At 43.4% G+C, this 21,540-nt stretch overlaps 1 protein-coding gene across 2 annotated transcripts in view; it reads left to right on the top strand.

Annotated features, from left to right (window-relative positions):
• Positions 1-21,540, top strand: part of LOC118362633 (gamma-aminobutyric acid receptor subunit alpha-2-like) — a 41,091-nt gene that overhangs the window by 5,519 nt on the left and 14,032 nt on the right. For both annotated transcript variants that reach the window (XM_035743130.2, XM_035743129.2), the window contains exons 4-6: positions 7,393-7,460; positions 9,377-9,597; positions 9,920-10,002. In XM_035743130.2, coding sequence (XP_035599023.1) covers positions 7,393-7,460; positions 9,377-9,597; positions 9,920-10,002 — 372 coding nt within the window. The remainder of the gene's footprint in view (positions 1-7,392; positions 7,461-9,376; positions 9,598-9,919; positions 10,003-21,540) is intronic.

Raw genomic sequence — 21,540 nt, 5'->3', positions numbered from 1 at the left:
TGACTGTCTTCTTGGTAAGCAGCTCCAGTGTAGATATGGCCTTGTGTTTTAAGTTATTGTCCTCCTGAAAGATGAATTCATCTCCCAGTGTCTGGTGGAAAGCAGACTGAACCAGGTTCAGGTTACATCTAATTTTACTGTTTGCATGAGTTACTTGATGTGGAATAGAGTTCTATATAGTCATGGCTTTATGTAGTACTGTGTGCCTCCCATAGTCTTTTCTGGAATTGGGGACTGTGAAGAGACCTCTGGTGGCATGTCTTGTGGGGAAGGCATTGATGTCTGAGCTGTGTGCTAGTAGTTTTTAAACAGACAGCTCGGTGCATTCAACATGTCAATACCGTTCACAAATATAAGTAGTGATTCAGTCAATCTCTCCTCTACTTTGAGCCAATGGAGAATGACATGCATATTATTAATGTTAGCTCTCCGTGTATATTTTAAGGGCAAACCGTGCTGCCCCGTTCTGGGCCTATTGCAATTGTTTGTGCCACCAAAAGTCCCTCTTGGTGGCACATGACCACATGACTGGATAGTAGTCCAGGTGCAACAAAACGAGGACCTGCCTTGTTGATAGTGTTGTTAAGAAAGCAGAACAATGCTTTATTATGGACAGACCTCTCCCTAGCTTAGCTACTGTTGCATCATTGTGTTTTGACCACGATAGTTTACAATCCAAGGTTACTCCAAGCCGTTTTGTCTCCTCAACTTGCTCAATTTCCGTATTATTCATTACAAGATTTAGTTGAGGTTTAGGGTTCAGTGAATGATTTGTCCCAAATACAATGCTTTTAGTTTTTGAAAAATGTAGGACTCAATTATTTCTTCCCACCAATTTTTTAACTGCACTCTTTTTTAAAGATTTGCAGTGATTTCACTTGCTGTGGTAGCTGATGTGTTGAGCCATCAGCTTTCATAGACACACCGGCTTTACTCAGAGCCAGTGGCAGGTCATTAGTAAAGACTGAAAAAATTAAGGGGCCTAGACAGCTGCCCTGGGGAATGTCTAACTCTACCTGGATTATGCTGGAGAGGCTTCCATTAAAGAACATCCCCTATGTTCTGTTAGACAGCTAACTCTCGATCCACAATATCAAATCACATTTTATTAGTCACATGCACCGAATACAACAGTTGTAGACCTTAGAGTGAAATGCTTACTTATGAGCCCCTAACCAACAATGCAGTTTTAAAAAATACGGATAAGAAATAAAAGTAACAGGTAATTATAGAGCAGCAGTAAAATAACAATAGCAGACGACAGTATATAAAGGTTACTGGTACAGGATCAATGTGTGGGGGCACAGGTTAATTGAGGTAATATGTACATGTAGGTGGAGTTATTAAAGTGACTATGCATAGATGATAACAACTGAGAGTAGCAGCAGTATTGGAGAGGGGGGGGCAATGCAAATAGTCTGGGTAGCCATTTGATTAGGTGTTCAGGAGTCTTATGGCTTGGGTTAGAAGCTGTTTAGAAGCCTCTTGGACCTAGACTTGGTGCTCCGGTACCGCTTGCCATACGGTAGCAGAGAGAACAGTCTATGACAATTTTTTTAGGGCCTTACTCTGACACCGCCTGGTATAGAGGTCCTGGATGGCAGGGAGCTTGGCCCCAGTGATGTACTAGGCCGTTCGCACTAACCTCTGTATTGCCTTGAGGTTGGAGGCCAAGCAGTTGCCATACCAGGCAGTGATGCTCTCGATGGTGCAGCTGTAGAACCTTTTGAGGATCTGAGTACCCATGACAAATATTTCAAGGTCTCCTGAGGGAGAATAGATTTTGTCGTGCCCTTTTCATGTCTTGGTGTGCTTAGACCATGTTAGTTTGTTGGTGATGTGGACACCAAGGAACTTGAACCTCTCAACCTGCTCCAGTGTAGCCCTGTCGATGAGAATGAGGGCGTGCTCGGGTCCTCTTTTTTCTGTAGTCCACAATCATCTCCTTGTCTTGATAACGTTGAGGGAGAGGTTGTTGTCCTGGCACTACACGGCCCGTTCTCTGACCTCCTACCTATAGGCTGTCTCGTCATTGTCGGTGATTAGGCCTACCACTGTTGTGTCATCTGCAAACTTAATGACGGTGTTGGAGCCGTGCCTGGCCGTGTGTCATGAGTGAACAGGGAGTACGGAAGGGGGCTGAGCACACACACCTGAGGGGCCCTGTGTTGAGGATCAGCGTGGCGGATGTGTTGTTACCTACCCTTCTCACCTGGGGGCGGCCCGTCAGGAAGTCCAGGATCCAGTTGCAGAGTGAGGTGTTTGGTCCCAGGGTCCTTAGCCTATTGATGAGCTTTGAGGGCACTATGGTGTTGAACGCTGAGCTGTAGTCAATGAATAGCATTCTCACATTGTTGTTCCTTTTGTCCAGGTGTGGAATGCAATAGAGATTGCATCATCTATGGTGGTCTGCTTAAAACATGTTGGTATTACAGACTCAGACAGGGAGAGGTTGAAAATATCTGTGAAGACACTTGCCAGTTGGTCAGCGCATGCTCGCAGTACACGTCCTGATAATCCGACTGGCCCTGCGGCCTAGTGAATGTTGACCTGTTTAAAGGTCTTCCTCACATCAGCTGTGGAGAGCGTGATCACACAGTCTTCCGGAACAGATGATGCTCTCATGCATGTTTCAGTGCCATTTGCCTCGAAGCGAGTATAGGAGTAGTTTAGCTCGTCTGGTAGGCTCGTGTCACTGGGCAGCTCTCGGCTGTGCTTCCTTTTGTAGTTTGTAATGGTTTGCATGCCCTGCCACATCCGACGAGCATCAGAGCCGGTGTAGTACGATTCAATCTTAGTCCTGTATTGACGGTTTGGCTGTTTGATCGTTCGTCGGGGGGCATAGCGGGATTTCTTATAAGCTTCCAGGTTAGAGTCCGGCTCGTTGAAAGTGGCAGCTGAGCCTTTAGCTCAGAACGGACGTTGCCTGGTTGGGGTATGTATGTACAGTCACTGTGGGGACGAAGTCAACGATACATTTATTGATGAAGCCAATGACTGATGTGGTGTACTCCTTAATTAATGCCATCGGAGGAATCCCGGAACATATTCCAGTCTGTGCTAGCAAAACAGTCCTGTAGCTTAGCATCTGCTTCATCTGACCACTTTTTATTGATCTAGTGACGGGTGCTTCCTGCTTTAATTTTTGCTTGTAAACAGGAATCAGGAGGATAGAATTATGGTTAGATTTGCCAAATGGAGGACGAGGGAGAGCTTTGTATGCGTCTCTGTGTGTGGAGTAAAGGTTGTCCAGAGTTTGTTTTCCTCTGGTTGCACATTTAACATGCTGATAGAAATTTGGTAATACGGATTTAAGTTTCCCTGCATTATAGTCCCCGGCTACTAGGAGCGCCGCCTCTGGGTGAGCGTTTACTTCTGGCGGAATACAGCGCATTCAATGCTGTCTTAGTGCCAGCCTCTGACTGTGGTGGTATGTAAACAGCTACGAAAAATACAGATGAAAACTATCTAGGTAGGTAGTGTGGTCTACAGTTCATCATGAGATACTCTACCTCAGGCGAGCAATAGCTCGAGACTTCCTTAGATATCGTGAACTAGCTGTTTTTTAAAATAAAAATACATAGTCCGCCGCCCCTTGTTTTACCAGACACTGCTGTTCTATCCTGCCGGTACAGCATATAACCAGCCAGCTGTATGTTGACAGTGTTGTCTTTCAGCCATGACTCCATGAAGCATAAGATATTACAGTTTTGAATGTCCCGTTGGTAGTTTAATCTTCCACATAGGTCATCTATTTTATCCTCCAGAGATTGCACGTTTGCTAGCAGAATGGAAGGGAGTGGGGGTTTATTCGATTGCCTACGAATTCTCAGAAGGCAGCCCGCCCTTTGGCCCCTTTTTCTCCATTTCGTCTACACGCAAATCACGGGGATCTGGGCCTGTTCCCGAGAAAGCAGTATGTCGTTCGTGTCAGGTTTATCAGACTCGTTAAAGGAAAAAAAGGATTCTGCTAGTCCGTGGTCAGTAATCTCAGTACTGATGCCCAGAAGTTATCGAAGAGACGGTAGCAGCAACATTATGTACAAAATAAGTTTAACAAATAAGTTACACAAAACACAAATAATTGAAATATAAAACACTATCGGTTGGGGACATGTAAAACGTCTTTCTCCAGCGACATTTTTAGATGAGGGATGTAAAGCAGGTTATGTAAAGCCATGTTTTTTCAGCAGCAGATTATGATCTATAATCTCAAATGCTCCGCTGAAGTCTTACCAAAACAGCTCTCACAATCTTTTTATTATCAATTTCTCTCAGCCAATCATCAGTCATTTGTGTAAGTGCCGTACATGTTTAATGCCTGCTGAAAATCTGTTGTTTGTTTACTGTGAAATAGCATTGAATCTGGTCAAACACAACTTTTTCCAAAAGTTTACTAACTGCCTGATTGAGCCTGTAAAGGGTGCTTTGCTATTCTTTGGCAATGGAATTACTTTTGCTTTCCTCCAAGCCTGAGGGCACACACTGTCCTGTAGGCTTAGATTGAAGAGATGGCAAATAGGAGTTGGCATGATCGTCCGCTATCCTTTTCAGTAATCTTCCTTCCAAGTTGTCAGACCCAGGTGGCTTGTCATTGTTGATAGACAACAATACTTTTTTCCACCTCTTCCACCTCACTTCACAGAATTCAAAATATTAATCCTATAATTTGGTGAGTTATGCATGGTTGCGTAGGTTCAGAATTTGTTGTTGCCCAAGTTTGCTAACCTTGCCAATGATTTTTTTTTCCCTTAGGTCTATTCTGTTTATTTTTTATCCTGAAACTTCCCAGTCCTTAACAATTACGAGCATATTCAGAACATGATGCAGACACCACGATGCTTGAAAATATGAAGAGTGGTACTCAGTGATGTGTTGTGTTGGATTTCCCCAAACATACCATTTTGTATTCAGGACAAAAGTTAATTGCTTTGCCACATTTTTTATTGTATTACTTAGTGCCTTATTGCAAACAGGACCCATGTTTTGGAATATTTTTATTTCCACTATATTTTTATTTTCACTCTGTCAATTGGGTTCGTATTGTGGAGTAACTACAATGTTGCTGATCCATCCTGTAACTTTAAAATCACCATTGGCCTGGGCAGCAGGTAGCCTAGTGGTTAGAGCTTTGGACTAGTACTCTCTAGAGACTCTGTAGAGACAGCAGGAGTGGTAGAGATACTCTTAATGATTGGCTATGACAAGCCAACTGACATTTACTCCTGAGGTGCTGACTTGCTGCACCCTCGACAACTACTGTGATTATTATTATTTGACCAAGCTGGTAATTTATGAACATTTGAACATCTTGGACATGTTCTGTTATAATCTCCACCCAGCACAGCCAGAAGAGGACTGGCCACCCCTCATAGCCTGGTTCCTCTCTAGGTTTCTTCCTGGGTTTTGGCCTTTTTACTGAGTTTTTCCTAGCCACCGTGCTTCTAAACCTGCATTGCTTGCTGTTTGGGGTTTTAGGCTGGGTTTCTGTACAGCACTTTGAGATATGATGTACGAAGGGCTATATAAATAGATTTGATTTGTAACCAAAAGGTTGCAAGATTGAATCCCTGAGCTGACAGTGTAAAAATCTGTCGTTCTGCCCCTGAACAAGGCAGTTAATCCACTGTTCCTAGGCCGTCATTGAAAATAAGAATTTGACTTACCTAGTTAAATAAAGTTAAATAAAGTTCAATTTTTTTTTAAATGGTGAAACCCCTGAATGGTTTCCTCTCTGGCAACTGAGTTAGCTAGGATGCCTGTATCTTTGTAGTGACTGGGTGTAATGATACATCATCCAAAAATGTAATTTATTACTTCACCATGCTCAAAGGGATATTCAATGTTTGCTTTTTTTACCCATGTAAAAATAGGTGCCCTTCTTTACGAGGTATTGGAAAACCTCCCTGGTCCTTGTGGTTGAATCTGTGTTTGAAATTCATTGCTTGACTGGGGGACCTTACAGATAATTGTGTGGAGTGGAGTACAACGATGAGGTAGTCATTCAAAAATCATGTTAAACACTTTTATTGCACACAGAGTGAGTCCATGCAGATATTTACTCCTGAACCTATTTAGGCTTGCCATAAAACAGTGGAGTGGAGTACTTATTGACTCAAGATATTTAAGTTTTTCATTTTTAATTAATTTGTAAAAAAAATGAAAAACTCAATTCCACTGTGTTGCGACTATGGTGTGTAGGCCAGTGCCAAAAAAACCTAAATTTAATCAATTTTGTTTCAGACTTTAACACAACAAAATATGGACATTTCTGAAGGCACAGTGTTATTGGTCACTGGGGTGCTTCCTGAACACTTTTGCTTTTGGCAGTTGTTTGCTGTTCCTTCACTATATTTTTGAGAGTGTGAATTAGGAGTGTGACTGTATTTGTGTGTGAGGACCTGTGTTTGTGTATGTGTCTGATGGCCTGTGTATGTGTGTGATGGCCAGTGTATCTGTGTGATGGCCTGTATTTGCGTGCACACATGCATTTACTACATATAAGAATGATCTTTTAAAAACAATATATATTTTTAAACCTTTATTTAACTAGGCAAGTCAGTTAATAACAAATTCTTATTTTCAATGACAGCCTAGGAACAGTGCCTGTTCAGGGGCAGAATAACAGATTTGTACCTTGTCAGCTTGGGGGTTTGAACTTGCAACCTTCCGGTTGCTAGTCCAACTCTCTAACCACTAGGCTAACCTGCTGCCCCATATTATTGATGATACGTTCGTGTTAGATTGGATTTGGATTGTACTTTTCAGTAGGTATCATATTGCTTTGAGATTATATGGGAGTACATTAAATCACCCTACCCACGATCAATATGTAACTCTGACCTGGTAGACATCAACACTGCTTTTACTATACTTAGGTCAGAATTAATTCCTTTACATGGAGAGTTGGACCAGGAAATGAGGCCGCTTTAGCCAATTGAGATGCCCCTAAAGTGTCTGAAGGGCAGTGAGGAGAGTGAGTGTGTTTTCCCCATGAGGACAGCGCAGACGTAACATGATATAGTGTATGTTCCCATCCCACTGTTCACCAGGGAGTCTGAGGCAGGAAGATGAGCAATGAGAAAATGTAAATGTGGAATCGTGGACAAAGCGTTGCCATGACAGCACAGACATCTAAGTTTAATGTGAAATCATGGCTTTCAGTGGCTGGATTGATCTCAACCACATCTCATTCCAGATGTACCTCACAGTTCTCAAAAACATGTGTTTTAACATGGGATTTGCGAATGGATGCCTTGTTGACATGAACAGATAGACCTAAAAATATACATATGAAACATGAATGAAGCATTAAAATCAGTTGTTGCGACGATATAAAAACAACCATTTTAAATACATTTAAAACATTTTTTGTATGCATATATTTTACAGATCGGGTGACAGAGGTGAAGACTGATATTTATGTCACAAGTTTTGGTCCAGTGTCAGACACAGACATGGTAAGTGTTATACTAGGTATTAGACTACTACGATAAAGCTCTTAGTGAAATATATTCAGCTTCTTTCATCTATGAAGATACATTAATTCATGATTTATTTCAGATTTTGTTTTATATATAAGCTTATGTTTAACAATAGATATAAATTGATATATGTTAAGTATTTCACATATATTTTGAGTAGGACAGAGACTGACCCTTTAAATTCTGATTGGTCCATCAACATTTCATGTGATTTTGGGGTAGCATCACTACTGTGTCTGTCTCTGTTGCCGTTATAGCTGCACTTTTTTTTTCTTAGACACACACACATACTGTACATACACAGGCATATCATGTTCACAGAGTCCTCACTCTCTGTGTCCCATTTCTTTTTTCTTTCTCTGTCTCACCCTCTCGCCCCTTTTCTTTCCTTTGGCCTTGTTCTGCAAGCTCCAGGCTCGTACCTGCTGGGCTTTAAAAGCTTTTCTCAGTTTCCCTCCACCACACTCTCAGTCCTCCATTTCAGCCTGCTCTCAAATATTTAAACCATAAAGAAGAGGGGGGAAATGGTTGCTACCGAACTAGCGCCTTAAAAAAGAAGAAGAAATGGCACATGTATAATTAATTTAGAGGCTCCTGCCAGCTCATAGTGGATAATCTTCACTCTGTTTTGATAGTGTTTCTCTGATAGTGGCATCTCTCTCTCTCTCTCTCTCTCTCTCTCTCTCTCTCTCTCTCTCTCTCTCTCTCTCTCTCTCTCTCTCTCTCTCTCTCTCTCTCTCTCTCTCTCTCTCTCTCTCTCTCTCACTCTCTCTCTCTCATATATTTGACAGCATCCCTGCTGCTCCCTATGCTTTGTGTCTGTAAATATATGGCTTCTATATTTCCCTCTCTCCTTATTGGGAACCCTCCACAGAGCTCTTGTGACATAGAATCAGTGTCATAGTGTTAGATAAAACAAATCATTATTAGGCCGAATATTGGACGATACATTTCTAGACTACTTTCATTTGACTGACCAGGGCCCAGTTTTTCCAAAGTTATCTATTTGGATTTTGCCTATCAGACATTAAATGCACAGAAATAGAATGAATAGAATGGACAACTCATTGACTTGAATGGGGACACCAGTTCTGTTCATTTTATTTCTATGCATTTAATTCTATCTAATAGCTGAAATGATCCGTATTGGTAACTTTTAAAAAATTGGACCCAGGTGATAATAGTGGATTGGACTGGTACAGAGCTTTTCTCTAGGCTTTCTCACAGGGCTTTCTCTGTTTGGGGTAACTCAACCCATTAACATCCATTGTGAGACATCACAGCGCTAACTTGTGCTCTTGGAGTGTGTTAACAAAGAAAGTAATTTACTCTGGGAAAAACGGATTGCAACTTCACAGTTGTCATTGAAGTCTTTGAGCATGTGTTTTTAAGGGCTTCAAATTCAAAGGGTTTCAGAGTCCAGGAATCATTTACCCTTGTGTGTCGCCCCATGAACTGCTCAGTAAAGCCCGTGGGGGTCAGAAGCCTGGGGGCTTTGCGTATGGGAAGGAGGGTTGTACCCACCAGACTCCAGAGGGCCAGATGCTGACGGGATAGGGGGTACTGATGTAAATCCACCCTGACATTAGCAAGAGGGCAGGGAGCAGGCATCCACCACTGACTCTGCATGTCCCCAGACATAACAAACCAGGTGCAACCTCAAACACTGACTCAGGAGGCACCACTTTAGAACACACTTTTTGATTTATTTTATTGATTGAGGAGCTTTAATACCCTTATGGTTTCACTATACTTATTCAAAACACATGTTATGATGCAGCAGTAGGTATACCAGATCTAAGTTGTTTTTATAACACCCTCTGCCATTGCAGTCTCTTCATTAACCATATCTCAACCTGTGCTAAAGTCTTTTGTACTCTGCTCTTTGTCAGGAATACACCGTGGACGTGTTCTTCCGTCAGAGCTGGATTGACGAGAGGCTGAAGTTCAATGGGCCGATGAATATCCTGCGGCTGAACAACCTGATGGCCAGTAAGATCTGGACGCCAGATACCTTCTTCCACAATGGGAAGAAATCTGTCGCTCACAACATGACCATGCCCAACAAACTGCTCCGGATCATGGAGGATGGAACACTGTTGTACACTATGAGGTAACAAGTGCTTGTTTTTTTATTACCCCTGGTTTCATTAGAGAGCTAAAAGAGATGTCCTCAGGTCAAAGGACAAGGGGATGTCAGTGCAGCAGCCAACGCCAGCATTGAGATCTACTGCTATTGTACAGGTAGTCAGCATCACCCTATGAAAACCATACAGTATGTGTACATACAAGGTCTCAGCATAGCCTGAAAGTGAGGAGAGATGAGGCCATTCAAAAGAAACATGGTAGCACAACAAAACAACTGCACTGAGAGAGTAGCCCTGAGGTTCTGGGGTGATGTGAACTCTTGCGTCTGTATTTTTGTATTTACTCAGGTTAACGGTCCAGGCGGAATGTCCCATGCACCTCGAAGACTTCCCTATGGATTCCCACTCCTGTCCACTGAAGTTTGGCAGCTGTAAGCTTATCTCCTCATTCTTGCTTCTATTTTACTTTATAAGGAACTGATATAGCTAGAGGCAGAACTTTGTTTCTTGCTAGATGTTTAACTGGTTGCCTATGAGACTGAAACATCTAGTTAGTTGGGTTTGTTCTGAGTTCCCATATAAAATTAGGCTTTTCCTAAACAGCAATGCCATGTGCCTCTCTACAAAGACGTACTGTATCTGACGTAAGTTCTATCAATCTTCTATCAGGTTGACTGTTTTGCTAGAGGTGATTGAATTTAGCCTCCTTTCATTATGCAATGTAATTTTTTCATTTCACAGTAACATAAACTCAGCAACAAAAAAACATCCCTTTTTCAGGACCCTGTCTTTCAAAGATAAGTAGGAAAAAAATCCCAAAACTTCACAGATCTTCATTGTAAAGGGTTGCTTGTTCAATGAACCATAAACAATAAATGAAGATGCACCTGTGCAATGGTTGTTAAGACACTAACAGATTACAGACGGTAGGCAATTAAGGTCACAGTTATGAAAACGTAGGACACTAAAGAGGCCTTTCTACTGACTCTGAAAAACACCAAAAGAAAGATGCCCAGGGTCCCTGCTCATCTGCGTGAACGGTCCTTAGGCATGCTGCAAGGAGGCATGAGGACTGCAGATGTGGCCAGGGCAATAAATTGCAATGTCCGTACTGTGAGACACCTAAGACAGCACAATGGGGAGACAGGACGGACAGCTGATCGTCCTCACAGTGGCAGACCACGTGTAACAACACCTGCACAGGATCGGTACATCCGAACATCACAGCTGCGTTCCTGGTACAGAATGGCAACAACAACTGCCCGATTTACACCAGGATCACACAATCCCTCCATCAGTGCTCAGACTGTCCGCAATAGGCTGAGAGAGGCTGGACTGAGGGCTTGTAGGCCTGTTGTAAGGCAGGTTCTCACCAGACATCACCGGCAACAATGTCGTCTATGGGCACAAACCCACCGTCACTGGACCAGACAGGACTGGCAAAAAGTGCTCTTCACTGACGAGTCGCGGTTTTGTCTCACCAGGGGGCGATGGTTGGTTTCGTGTTAATCGTCGAAGGAATGAGTGTTACACCAAGGCCTGTACTCTGGTGCGGGATTGATTTGGAATTGGAGGATCCGTCATGGTCTGGGGCTGTGTGTCACAGCATCATCGGACTGAGCTTGTTGTCATTGCAGGCAATCTCAACACTGTGCGTTACAGGGAAGGCATCCTCCTCCCTCATGTGGTACCCTTTCTGCAGGCTCATCCTGACATGACCCTCCAGCATGACAATGCCACCAGCCATACTGCTCGTTCTGTGTGTTATTTCCTGCAAGACAGGAATGTCAGTGTTATGCCATGGTCAGCAAAGAGCCCGGATCTCAATCCCATTGAGCACATCTGGGTCCATGAGAAGGAGATGTACTGCAGTACTTAGTATCTGGTGTGGCCACCAGCTGCATTGACTGTTAATTTTGATTTTGATTCCCCCTTTGTTCAGGGACACATTATTCAACTTCTGTTAGTACAATGTCTGTGGACCTGGTTCAGTTTATGTCTCAGTTGTTGAATCTTATGTTCTGGCAAGTCGGTTAGGGCATCTACTCTGTGCATGACACAAGTAATTTTTCCAACAATTGTTTATAGACAGATTATTTCACTTATAATACACTGTACCACAATTCCAGTGGGTCAGAAGTTTACATACACTAAGTTGACTGTGCCTTTATAGAGCTTGGAAAATTCCAGAAAATGATGTCATGGCTTTAGAAGCTTCTGATAGGCTAATTTACATAATTTGAGTACATTTGTGGTGTACCTGTGGATGTATTTCAAGGTCAACCTTCAAACTCAGTTGCTCTTTGCTTGACATCATGGGAAAATCAAAAGAAATCAGCCAAGACCTCAGAAAAAAACTTGTTGACCTCCACAAGTCTGGTTCATTCTTGGGAGCAATTTCCAAACACCTGAAGGTACCATGTTCATCTGCACAAACAATAGTACCGAAGTATAAACACCATGGGACCACGCAGCCATCATACCACTCAGGAAGGAGACGCATTCTGTCTCCTAGAGGTGAACGTACTTTGGTGTGAAAAGTGCAAATTAATCCCAGAACAACAGCAAAGGACCTTGTGAAGATGCTGGAGGAAACAGGTACAAAAGTATCTATATCCACAGTAAAACGAGTCCTATATCGACATACAGTTCAAGTCGGATGTTTACATGCACCTTAGCCAAATGCATTTAAACTCAGTTTTTCACAATTCCTGACATTTAATCCAAGTAAAAATTCCCTGTTTTAAGTCAGTTTGGATCACCACTTTATTTTAAGAATGTGAAATGTCAGAATAATAGTAGAAAGAATGATTTATTTCAGCGTTTATTTATTTCATGACATTCCCAGTGAGTCAGAAGTTTACATACCAAATTAGTATTTAGTAGCATCACCTTTAAATTGTTTAACTTGGGTCAAACATTTCGGGTAGCCTTCCACAACCTTGGGTTTTTTGGCCCATTTTGGCGCAATTTTGGCCCATTTCTCCTGACAGAGTTGGTGTAACTGAATCAGGTTTGTAGGCCTTCTTGCTTGCACACACTTTTTCAGTTCTGTCCACAGATTTTCTATGGGATTGAGGTCAGGGCTTTGTGATGGCCACTCCAATACCTTGACTTTGTTGTTGTCCTTTTGCCACAGCTTTGGAAGTATGCTTGGGGTACTGTCCATATGGAAGACCAATTTGCTACCAAGCTTTCCATTCCTGACTGATGTCTTGAGATGTTGCTTCAATATATCCACATAATTCTCCTTCCTCATGATGCCAATTATTTTGTGATGTGCACCAGTGCCTCCTGCAGCAAAGCACCCCCACAACATGATGCTGCCACCACCGTGCTTCACGGTTGGGATGGTGTTCTTCGGCTTATAAGCCTCCCCCTTTTTCTTCCAAACATAACGATGGTCATTATGGCCAAACAGTTGTATTTTTCTTTCATCAGACCAGGGGACATTTCTCCAAAAAGTATGATCCTTGTCCCCATGTGCAGTTGCAAACCATAGTCTGTTTTTTTATGGTGGTTTTGGAGCAGTGGCTTCTTTTTGCTGAGCGGCCCATCACTACAAGCGTGGTGAAAGCCCGTTGTTAATTTGCTTTGTATCTGGTCAACACATTTTTTCTCAAAAAGGGTTGGTAGCAGGCTGATTGGTCAGCTGTTTGAAACGGTAAAAGATGCTTTGCTATTCTTGGGTAACGGAATGACTTTCCCTTCCCTGAGGGCCTGAGGGCACACACTTCCCTGTAGACTTAGACTGAAGAGATGGCAAAAAAGGGTGGCAATATAGTCCGCAACCATCCTCAGTAAGTTGTCAGTACCAGGTGGTTTGTCATTATTGATAGACAACAATCTTCTTTCTTTTTTGAACCTTTACCGTAGTGTGTGGAAGAGAATTAGGGCCAAGTGAAGAGAACAAAATAATAAGTGTATTGGTACTTGGATTATTACTATTTTTACATGTGTAGTACTTCAAAACTTTAAATACTTCCGGAATAAAGTAGACTTTTTGGGAATAAAGTTTAAATTAAATTAATCTAATAAATCAATCAATCAATCAATCAATCAAATGTTATTTATCTAGGCTGGGTTTCTAGGCTGGGTTTCTATTTAGGCTGGGTTTCTATTTATCTATTTATATAGCCCTTCGATATCAGCTGATATCTCAACGTGCTGTACAGAAACCCAGCCTAAAACCCCAAACAGCAAGCAATGCAGGTGTAGAAGCACGGTGGCTAGGAAAAACTCCCTAGAAAGGCCAAAACCTAGGAAGAAACCTAGAGAGGAACCAGGCTATGTGGGGTGGCCAGTCCACTTCTGGCTGTGCCGGGTGGAGATTATAACAGAACATGGCCAAGATGTTCAAATGTTCATAAATTACCAGCATGGTCGAATAATAACAAGGCAGAACAGTTGAAACTGGAGCAGCAGCACAGTCAGGTGGACTGGGGACAGCAAGGAGTCATCATGTCAGGTCGTCCTGGGGCACGGTCCTTGGGCTCAGGTCCTCCGAGAGAGAGAAAGAGAGAATTAGAGAGAGCATATGTGGGGTGGCCAGTCCTCTTCTGGCTGTTCCGGGTGGAGATTATAACAGAACATGGCCAAGATGTTCAAATGTTCATAAATGACCAGCATGGTCAAATAATAGTAAGGCAGAACAGTTGAAACTGGAGCAGCAGTATGGCCAGGTGGACTGGGGACAGCAAGGAGTCATCATGTCAGGTAGTCCTGGGGCATGGTCCTAAGGCTCAGGTCAGTTGAAACTGGAGCAGCAGCATGGCCAGGTGGACTGGGGACAGCAAGGAGCCATCATGTCAGGTAGTCCTGGGGCATGGTCCTAGGGCTCAGGTCCTCCGAGAGAGAGAAAGAAAGAAGGAGAGAATTAGAGAACGCACACTTAGATTCACACAGGTCACCGAATAGGACAGGAGAAGTACTCCAGATATAACAAACTGACCCTAGCCCCCGACACAAACTACTGCAGCATAAATACTGGAGGCTGAGACAGGAGGGGTCAGGAGACACTGTGGCCCCATCCGAGGACACCCCGGACAGGGCCAAACAGGAAGGATATAACCCCACCCACTTTGCCAAAGCACAGCCCCCACACCACCAGAGGGATATCTTCAACCACCAACTTACCATCCTGAGACAAGGCTGAGTATAGCCCACAAAGATCTCCGCCACGGCACAACCCAAGGGGGGCGCCAACCCAGACAGGATGACCACAACAGTGAATCAACCCACTCAGGCGACGCACCCCCTGCAGGGACGGCATGAGAGAGCCCCAGTAAGCCAGTGACTCAGCCCCTGTAATAGGGTTAGAGGCAGAGAATCCCAGTGGAAAGAGGGGAACTGGCCAGGCAGAGACAGCAAGGGCGGTTCGTTGCTCCAGAGCCTTTCCGTTCACCTTCCCACTCCTGGGCCAGACTACACTCAATCATATGACCCACTGAAGAAATGAGTCTTCAGTAAAGACTTAAAGGTTGAGACCGAGTTTGCGTCTCTGACATGGGTAGGCAGACCGTTCCATAAAAATGGAGCTCTATAGGAGAACGCCCTGCCTCCAGCTGTTTGCTTAGAAATTCTAGGGACAATTAGGAGGCCTGCGTCTTGTGACCGTAGCGTACGTGTAGGTATGTATGGTAGGACCAAATCAGAGAGATAGGTAGGAGCAAGCCCATGTAATGCTTTGTAGGTTAGCAGTAAAACCTTGAAATCAGCCCTTGCTTTGACAGGATGCCAGTGTAGAGAGGCTAGCACTGGAGTAATATGATCACATTTTTGGGTTCTAGTCAGGATTCTAGCAGCCGTATTTAGCACTAACTGAAGTTTATTTAGTGCTTTTTCCGGGTAGCCGGAAAGTAGAGCATTGCAGTAGTCTAACCTAGAAGTGACAAAAGCATGGATTAATTTTTCTGCATCATTTTTGGACAGAAAGTTTCTGATTTTTGCAATATTATGTAGATGGAAAAAAGCTGTCCTCGAAATGGTCTTGATATGTTCTTCAAAAGAGAGATCAGGGTCCAGAGTAACGCCGAGGTCCTTCACAGTTTTATTTGAGACGACTGTACAACCATTAAGATTAATTGTCAGATTCAACAGAAGATCTCTTTGTTTCTTGGGACCTAGAACAAGCATCTCTGTTTTGTCCGAGTTTAATAGTAGAAAGTTTGCAGCCATCCACTTCCTTATGTCTGAAACACATGCTTCCAGCGAGGGCAATTTTGGGTCTTCGCCATGTTTCATTGAAATGTACAGCTGTGTGTCATCCGCATAGCAGTGAAAGTTAACATTATGTTTTCGAATAACATCCCCAAGAGGTAAAATGTATAGTGAAAACAATAGTGGTCCTAAAACAGAACCTTGAGGAACACCGAAATTTACAGTTGATTTGTCAGAGGACAAACCATTCACAGAGACAAACTGATATCTTTCCGACAGATAAGATCTAAACCAGGCCAGAACATGTCCGTGTAGACCAATTTGGGTTTCCAATCTCTCCAAAAGAATGTGGTGATCGATGGTATCAAAAGCAGCACTAAGGTCTAGGAGCACGAGGACAGATGCAGAGCTCGGTCCGATGCCATTAAAATGTCATTTACCACCTTCACAAGTGCCGTCTCAGTGCTATGATGGGGTCTAAAACCAGACTGAAGCATTTCGTATACATTGTTTGTCTTCAGGAAGGCAGTGAGTTGCTGCGCAACAGCCTTTTCTAAAATTTTTGAGAGGAATGGAAGATTCGATATAGGCCGATAGTTTTTTATATTTTCTGGGTCAAGGTTTGGCTTTTTCAAGAGAGGCTTTATTACTGCCACTTTTAGTGAGTTTGGTACACATCCAGTGGATAGAGAGCCGTTTATTATGTTCAACATAGGAGGGCCAAGCACAGGAAGCAGCTCTTTCAGTAGTTTAGTTGGAATAGGGTCCAGTATGCAGCTTGAAGGTTTAGAGGCCATGATTATTTTCATCATTGTGTCAAGAGATATAGTACTAAAACACTTGAGCGTCTCTCTTGATCCTAGGTCCTGGCAGAGTTGTGCAGACTCAGGACAACTGAGGTTTGGAGGAATACGCAGGTTTAAAGAGGAGTCCGTAATTTGCTTTCTAATAATCATAATCTTTTCCTCAAAGAAGTTCATGAATTTATCACTGCTAAAGTGAAAGTCATCCTCTCTTGGGGAATGCTGCTTTTTAGTTAGCTTTGCGACAGTATCAAAAAGGAATTTCGGATTGTTCTTATTTTCCTCAATTAAGTTAGAAAAATAGGATGATCGAGCAGCAGTAAGGGCTCTTCGGTACTGCACGGTACTGTCTTTCCAAGCTAGTCGGAAGACTTCCAGTTTGGTGTGGCGCCATTTCCGTTCCAATTTTCTGAAGCCTGCTTCAGAGCTCGGGTATTTTCTGTGTACCAGGGAGCTAGTTTCTTATGAGAAATGTTTTTAGTTTTTAGGGGTGCAACTGCATCTAGGGTATTGCGCAAGGTTAAATCGAGATCCTCAGTTAGGTGGTTAACTGATTTTTGTCCTCTGGCGTCCTTGGGTAGGCAGAGGGAGTCTGGAAGGGCATCGAGGAATCTTTGTGTTGTCTGTGAATTTATAGCACGACTTTTGATGGTCCTTGGTTGGGGTCTGAGCAGATTATTTGTTGCAATTGCAAACGTAATAAAATGGTGGTCCGATAGTCCAGGATTATGAGGAAAAACATTAAGATCGACAACATTTATTCCATGGGACAAAACTAGGTCCAGCGTATGACTGTGACAGTGAGTGGGTCCAGAGACATGTTGGACAAAACCCACTGAGTCGATGATGGCTCCGAAAGCCTTTTGGAGTGGGTCTGTGGACTTTTCAATGTGAATATTAAAGTCACCAAAGATTAGAATATTATCTGCTATGACTACAAGGTCCGATAGGAATTCAGGGAACTCAGTGAGAAACGCTGTATATGGCCCAGAAGGCCTGTAAACAGTAGCTATAAAAAGTGATTGAGTCGGCTGCATAGATTTCATGACTAGAAGCTCAAAATGTAAATTGAAATTTGCTATCGTAAATGTTAGCAACACCTCCGCCTTTGCGGGATGCACGGGGGATATGGTCACTAGTGTAGCCAGGAGGTGAGGCCTCATTTAAAACAGTAATTCATCAGGCTTAAGCCATGTTTCAGTCAGGCCAATCACATCAAGATTATGATCAGTGATTAGTTCATTGACTATAATTGCCTTTGAAGTAAGGGATCTAACATTAAGTAGCCCTATTTTGAGATGTGAGGTATCATGATCTCTTTCAGTAATGACAGGAATGGAGGTGGTCTTTATCCTAGTGAGATTGCTAAGGCGAACACCGCCATGTTTCGTTTTGCCCAACCTAGGTCGAGGCACAGACACAGTCTCAATGGTGATAGCTGAGCTGACTACACTGACTGTGCTAGTGGCAGACTCCACTATGCTGGCAGGCTGGCTAACAACACTATTTCATTGTGGAGCTAGAGGAGTTAGAGCCCTGTCTATGTTGGTAGATAAGATGAGAGCACCCCTCCAGCTAGGATGGAGTCCGTCACTCCTCAGCAGGTCAGGCTTGGTCCTGTTTGTGGGCGAGTCCCAGAAAGAGGGCCAGTTATCTACAAATTCTATCTTTTGGGAGGGGCAGAAAACAGTTTTCAAATGTTTCAAATTGAGTTGTGAGACTCTGCTGTAGAGCTCATCACTCCCCCTAACTGGGAGGGGGCCAGAGAAAATTAATCGATGCCGACACATCTTTCTAGCTGATATGCACGCAGAAGCTATGTTGCGCTTGGTGATCTCTGACTGTTTCATCCTAACATCGTTGGTGCCGACGTGGATAACAATATCTCTATACTCTCTACACTCGCCATTTTTAGCTTTAGCCAGCACCATCTTCAGATTAGCCTTAACGTCGGTAACCCCGGCCCCCTGGTAAACAGTGTATGATCGCTGGATGATTCGTTTTAAGTCTAATACTGCGGGTAATGGAGTCGCCAATGACTAGAGTTTTCAATTTGTCAGAGCTAATGGTGGGAAGCTTCGGCGTCTCAGACCCCGTAACGGGAGGAGTAGAGACCAGAGAAGACTCGGCCTCTGACTCCGACCCGCTGCTTAATGGGGAAAACCGGTTGAAAGTTTCTGTCGGCTGAATGAGCGACACCGGTTGAGCTTTCCTACAGCATTTCCTTCCAGAAACCGTGAGAAAGTTGTCCGGCTGCGGGGACTGTGCCAGGGGATTTATACTACTATCTGTACTTACTGGTGGCACAGACGCTGTTTCATCCTTTCCTACACTGAAATTACCCTTGCCTAACGATTGCGTCTGAAGCTGGGCTTGTAGCACAGCTATCCTCGCCATAAGGCGAGTACAGCGACTACAATTAGAAGGCATCATGTTAATGTTACTACTTAGCTTCGGCTGTTGGAGGTCCTGACAAATCGTGTCCAGATAAAGCGTCCGGAGTGAAAAAGTTGAGGAAAAAATAAATAAATATATGAATGGTGGCAATATTTCGAGAATAAAGTGGCAAAATTAAAGAAAAACTTGATTAAATTTTGAGAATAAAGTTGGGTTAGATTTGGTTATTGGCATGTCTTCCTGGCTCCCTGTTGCTGTGTGCACCACTGTTGAAATGCTTGCATTAGATGACCTGGTGGAACTAGACTTTCGAATTGGCTTTAGTAAAAAAAAAAACTATTATAAGTATTAGGACCTGGAAGAGGTTGTGCCACAGATTATTCTCAGAAGGAGGAACGACACCATGCGGTTACATACCTAGGTAGAGACGGGTGGGTTGTATTCTTAACGGCCATGCATAGTGCGTTGTCAGAACACAAGTTAACTATCTTGGTACTGTCACTGATTGCGAAGAGACATGGAGTTGTGTGCATCATTCCCTGTCATGGTGCCCTTCGAATTCACTACAATGTTATCCTCAATCCCCTGTGTATGCCACCACCTTGCATAGTATCTTAGAGAGTAACAGCTAGGCCAGCAGCCTATTTGTTGAAACGAAAGGTAAAATAAAATAATATTTGTCACATGCACCGAATGCTTACTTACAAGCCCTTAACCAACAATGCGGTTCAAGAAATATATAAAATATTTACTAAATAAAATAAGGTAAAAAATTAAATAAATAGTAACACAATAAAATTACATAACAATAACGAGGCTATATACAGGGGGTACCGGTACTGGGTCAATGTGCGGGGGTGCAGGTTAGTCAAGGTCATTTGTACATGTAGGCAGGGGTAAAGTGACTATTGTTCAGCAGTCTTATAGCTTGGGGGTAGAAGCTGTTAAGGAGCCTTTTGGACCTAGAGTTGGCGCTGCTGTACCGCTTGCCATGAGGTAGCAGAGAGAACAGTCTATGACTTGGGTGACTGGAGTCTTTGACAATTTTTTCGTCCTTCCTCTGACACCACCTAGTATATAGGTCCTGGAGGGCAGCCAGCTAGTCCCCAGTGATGCATTAGGCCGTACTCCCTACCCTCTGTAGCACCCTTTTGAGGATCTGGGGACCCATGCCTCATAGTTTCACTCTCCTGAGGGGGGTGATCTGTACACCAAGGAACTTTAAATTCTCTAACAACTCCACTACAGCCCCGTCAATGTTTTAATTTACCTAGACAAGTCAGTTAAGAGCAAATTCTTATTTTCAATGACATCCTAGGGACAGTGGGTTATCTACCTTGTTCAGGGGCAGAACGACAGATTTTGACCTTGTCAGCTCGGGGATTTGAGCAGGCACCCCTGAGGGGCCCCGGTGTTGAGAATCAGCGTGGCAGATGTGTTGTTGCCTACCCTTAGGCTGTTGCCTACCCTCAGGCTGTCCCCACCTGGGTATACTCCTCAATGCCATTGGATGAATCACAGAACATATTCCAGTCTGTGCTTGCAAAACAGTCCTGGAGCTTAGCATCCGCATCTTCTGACCACTTCCTGCTTTAGTTTTTGCTTGTAAACATGATTCAGGAGAATAGCGTTATGGTCAGATTTGCCAAATGGAGGGCAAGGGAGAGCTTTGTATGCTTCTCTGTGTGTGGAGTAAAGGTGGTCTAGAGTTTTTTCCCTGTGGTTGCACATGTGAAATGCTGGTAGAAATGAGGTAAAACGGATTTAAGTTTGCCTGCATTAAAGTCCCCTGCCACTAGGAGTGCCGCTTTTGGATGAGCATTTTCCTGTTTGCTTATGGCCTTATACAGCTTGTTGAGTGTGATCTTAGTGCCAGCATTGGTTTGTGGTGGGAAATAGACTGCTATGAATAATATAGATGAGAACTCTCTTGGTAGATAGTGTGGTCTACAGCTTATCATGAGGTACTCTACCTCAGGCGACCAATACCTCAAGACTTATTTTAATATAGACATCGCGCACCAGCAGTTATTGACAAATAGACACACACCCCCACCCCTTGTCTTACCAGGCGTAGCTGCTCTGTCCTGCCGATGTACCGAAAACCCAGACAGCTCTATATTATCCGTGTCGTAGTTCAGCCATGACTCGGTGAAACATAAGATATTACAGTTTCTAATGTCTCGTTGGTAGGATAGTCTCCATCGTAGATCACCAATTTTGTTTTCTGATGGTTCTATTAACTTGCAAATTTGTGCGTAATGGCATGGTATTTTATGTACACTTCCAAGTAATCTCACAGGCCTAGGTTTATAATCTTGTGAATGGAAGTCACGGATTGCGTGGAGAAAGATTGCGTGGAGGAGGATTGTGCGTCTCAGTCGGGCTCAATGGCTGCCCCAAAACCCCTGTCATTGACCTTGCATAGTCACGGGGCAGGGGGTTTGGGCAAAGTAATTTCAGTCCATTATCTAATAGGTCTAGCCACTTGCCTCTATAAGGTGAACAAGTGGTAACCTAAGTTAGTGATATATAGCTGAGGCAAATAGCCTATAACGGAGACAATGCCCCTGTTTTGGGATTACCCATGTGTCCTTCATTCCTCCCTTC

Source organism: Oncorhynchus keta, chromosome 29 (assembly GCF_023373465.1).
Source record: "Oncorhynchus keta strain PuntledgeMale-10-30-2019 chromosome 29, Oket_V2, whole genome shotgun sequence".
Lineage (NCBI taxonomy): Eukaryota > Metazoa > Chordata > Actinopteri > Salmoniformes > Salmonidae > Oncorhynchus > Oncorhynchus keta.
The sequence above is the reverse complement of the archived record's forward strand: the minus strand, read 5'-3'. Positions and strand labels throughout refer to the sequence as shown.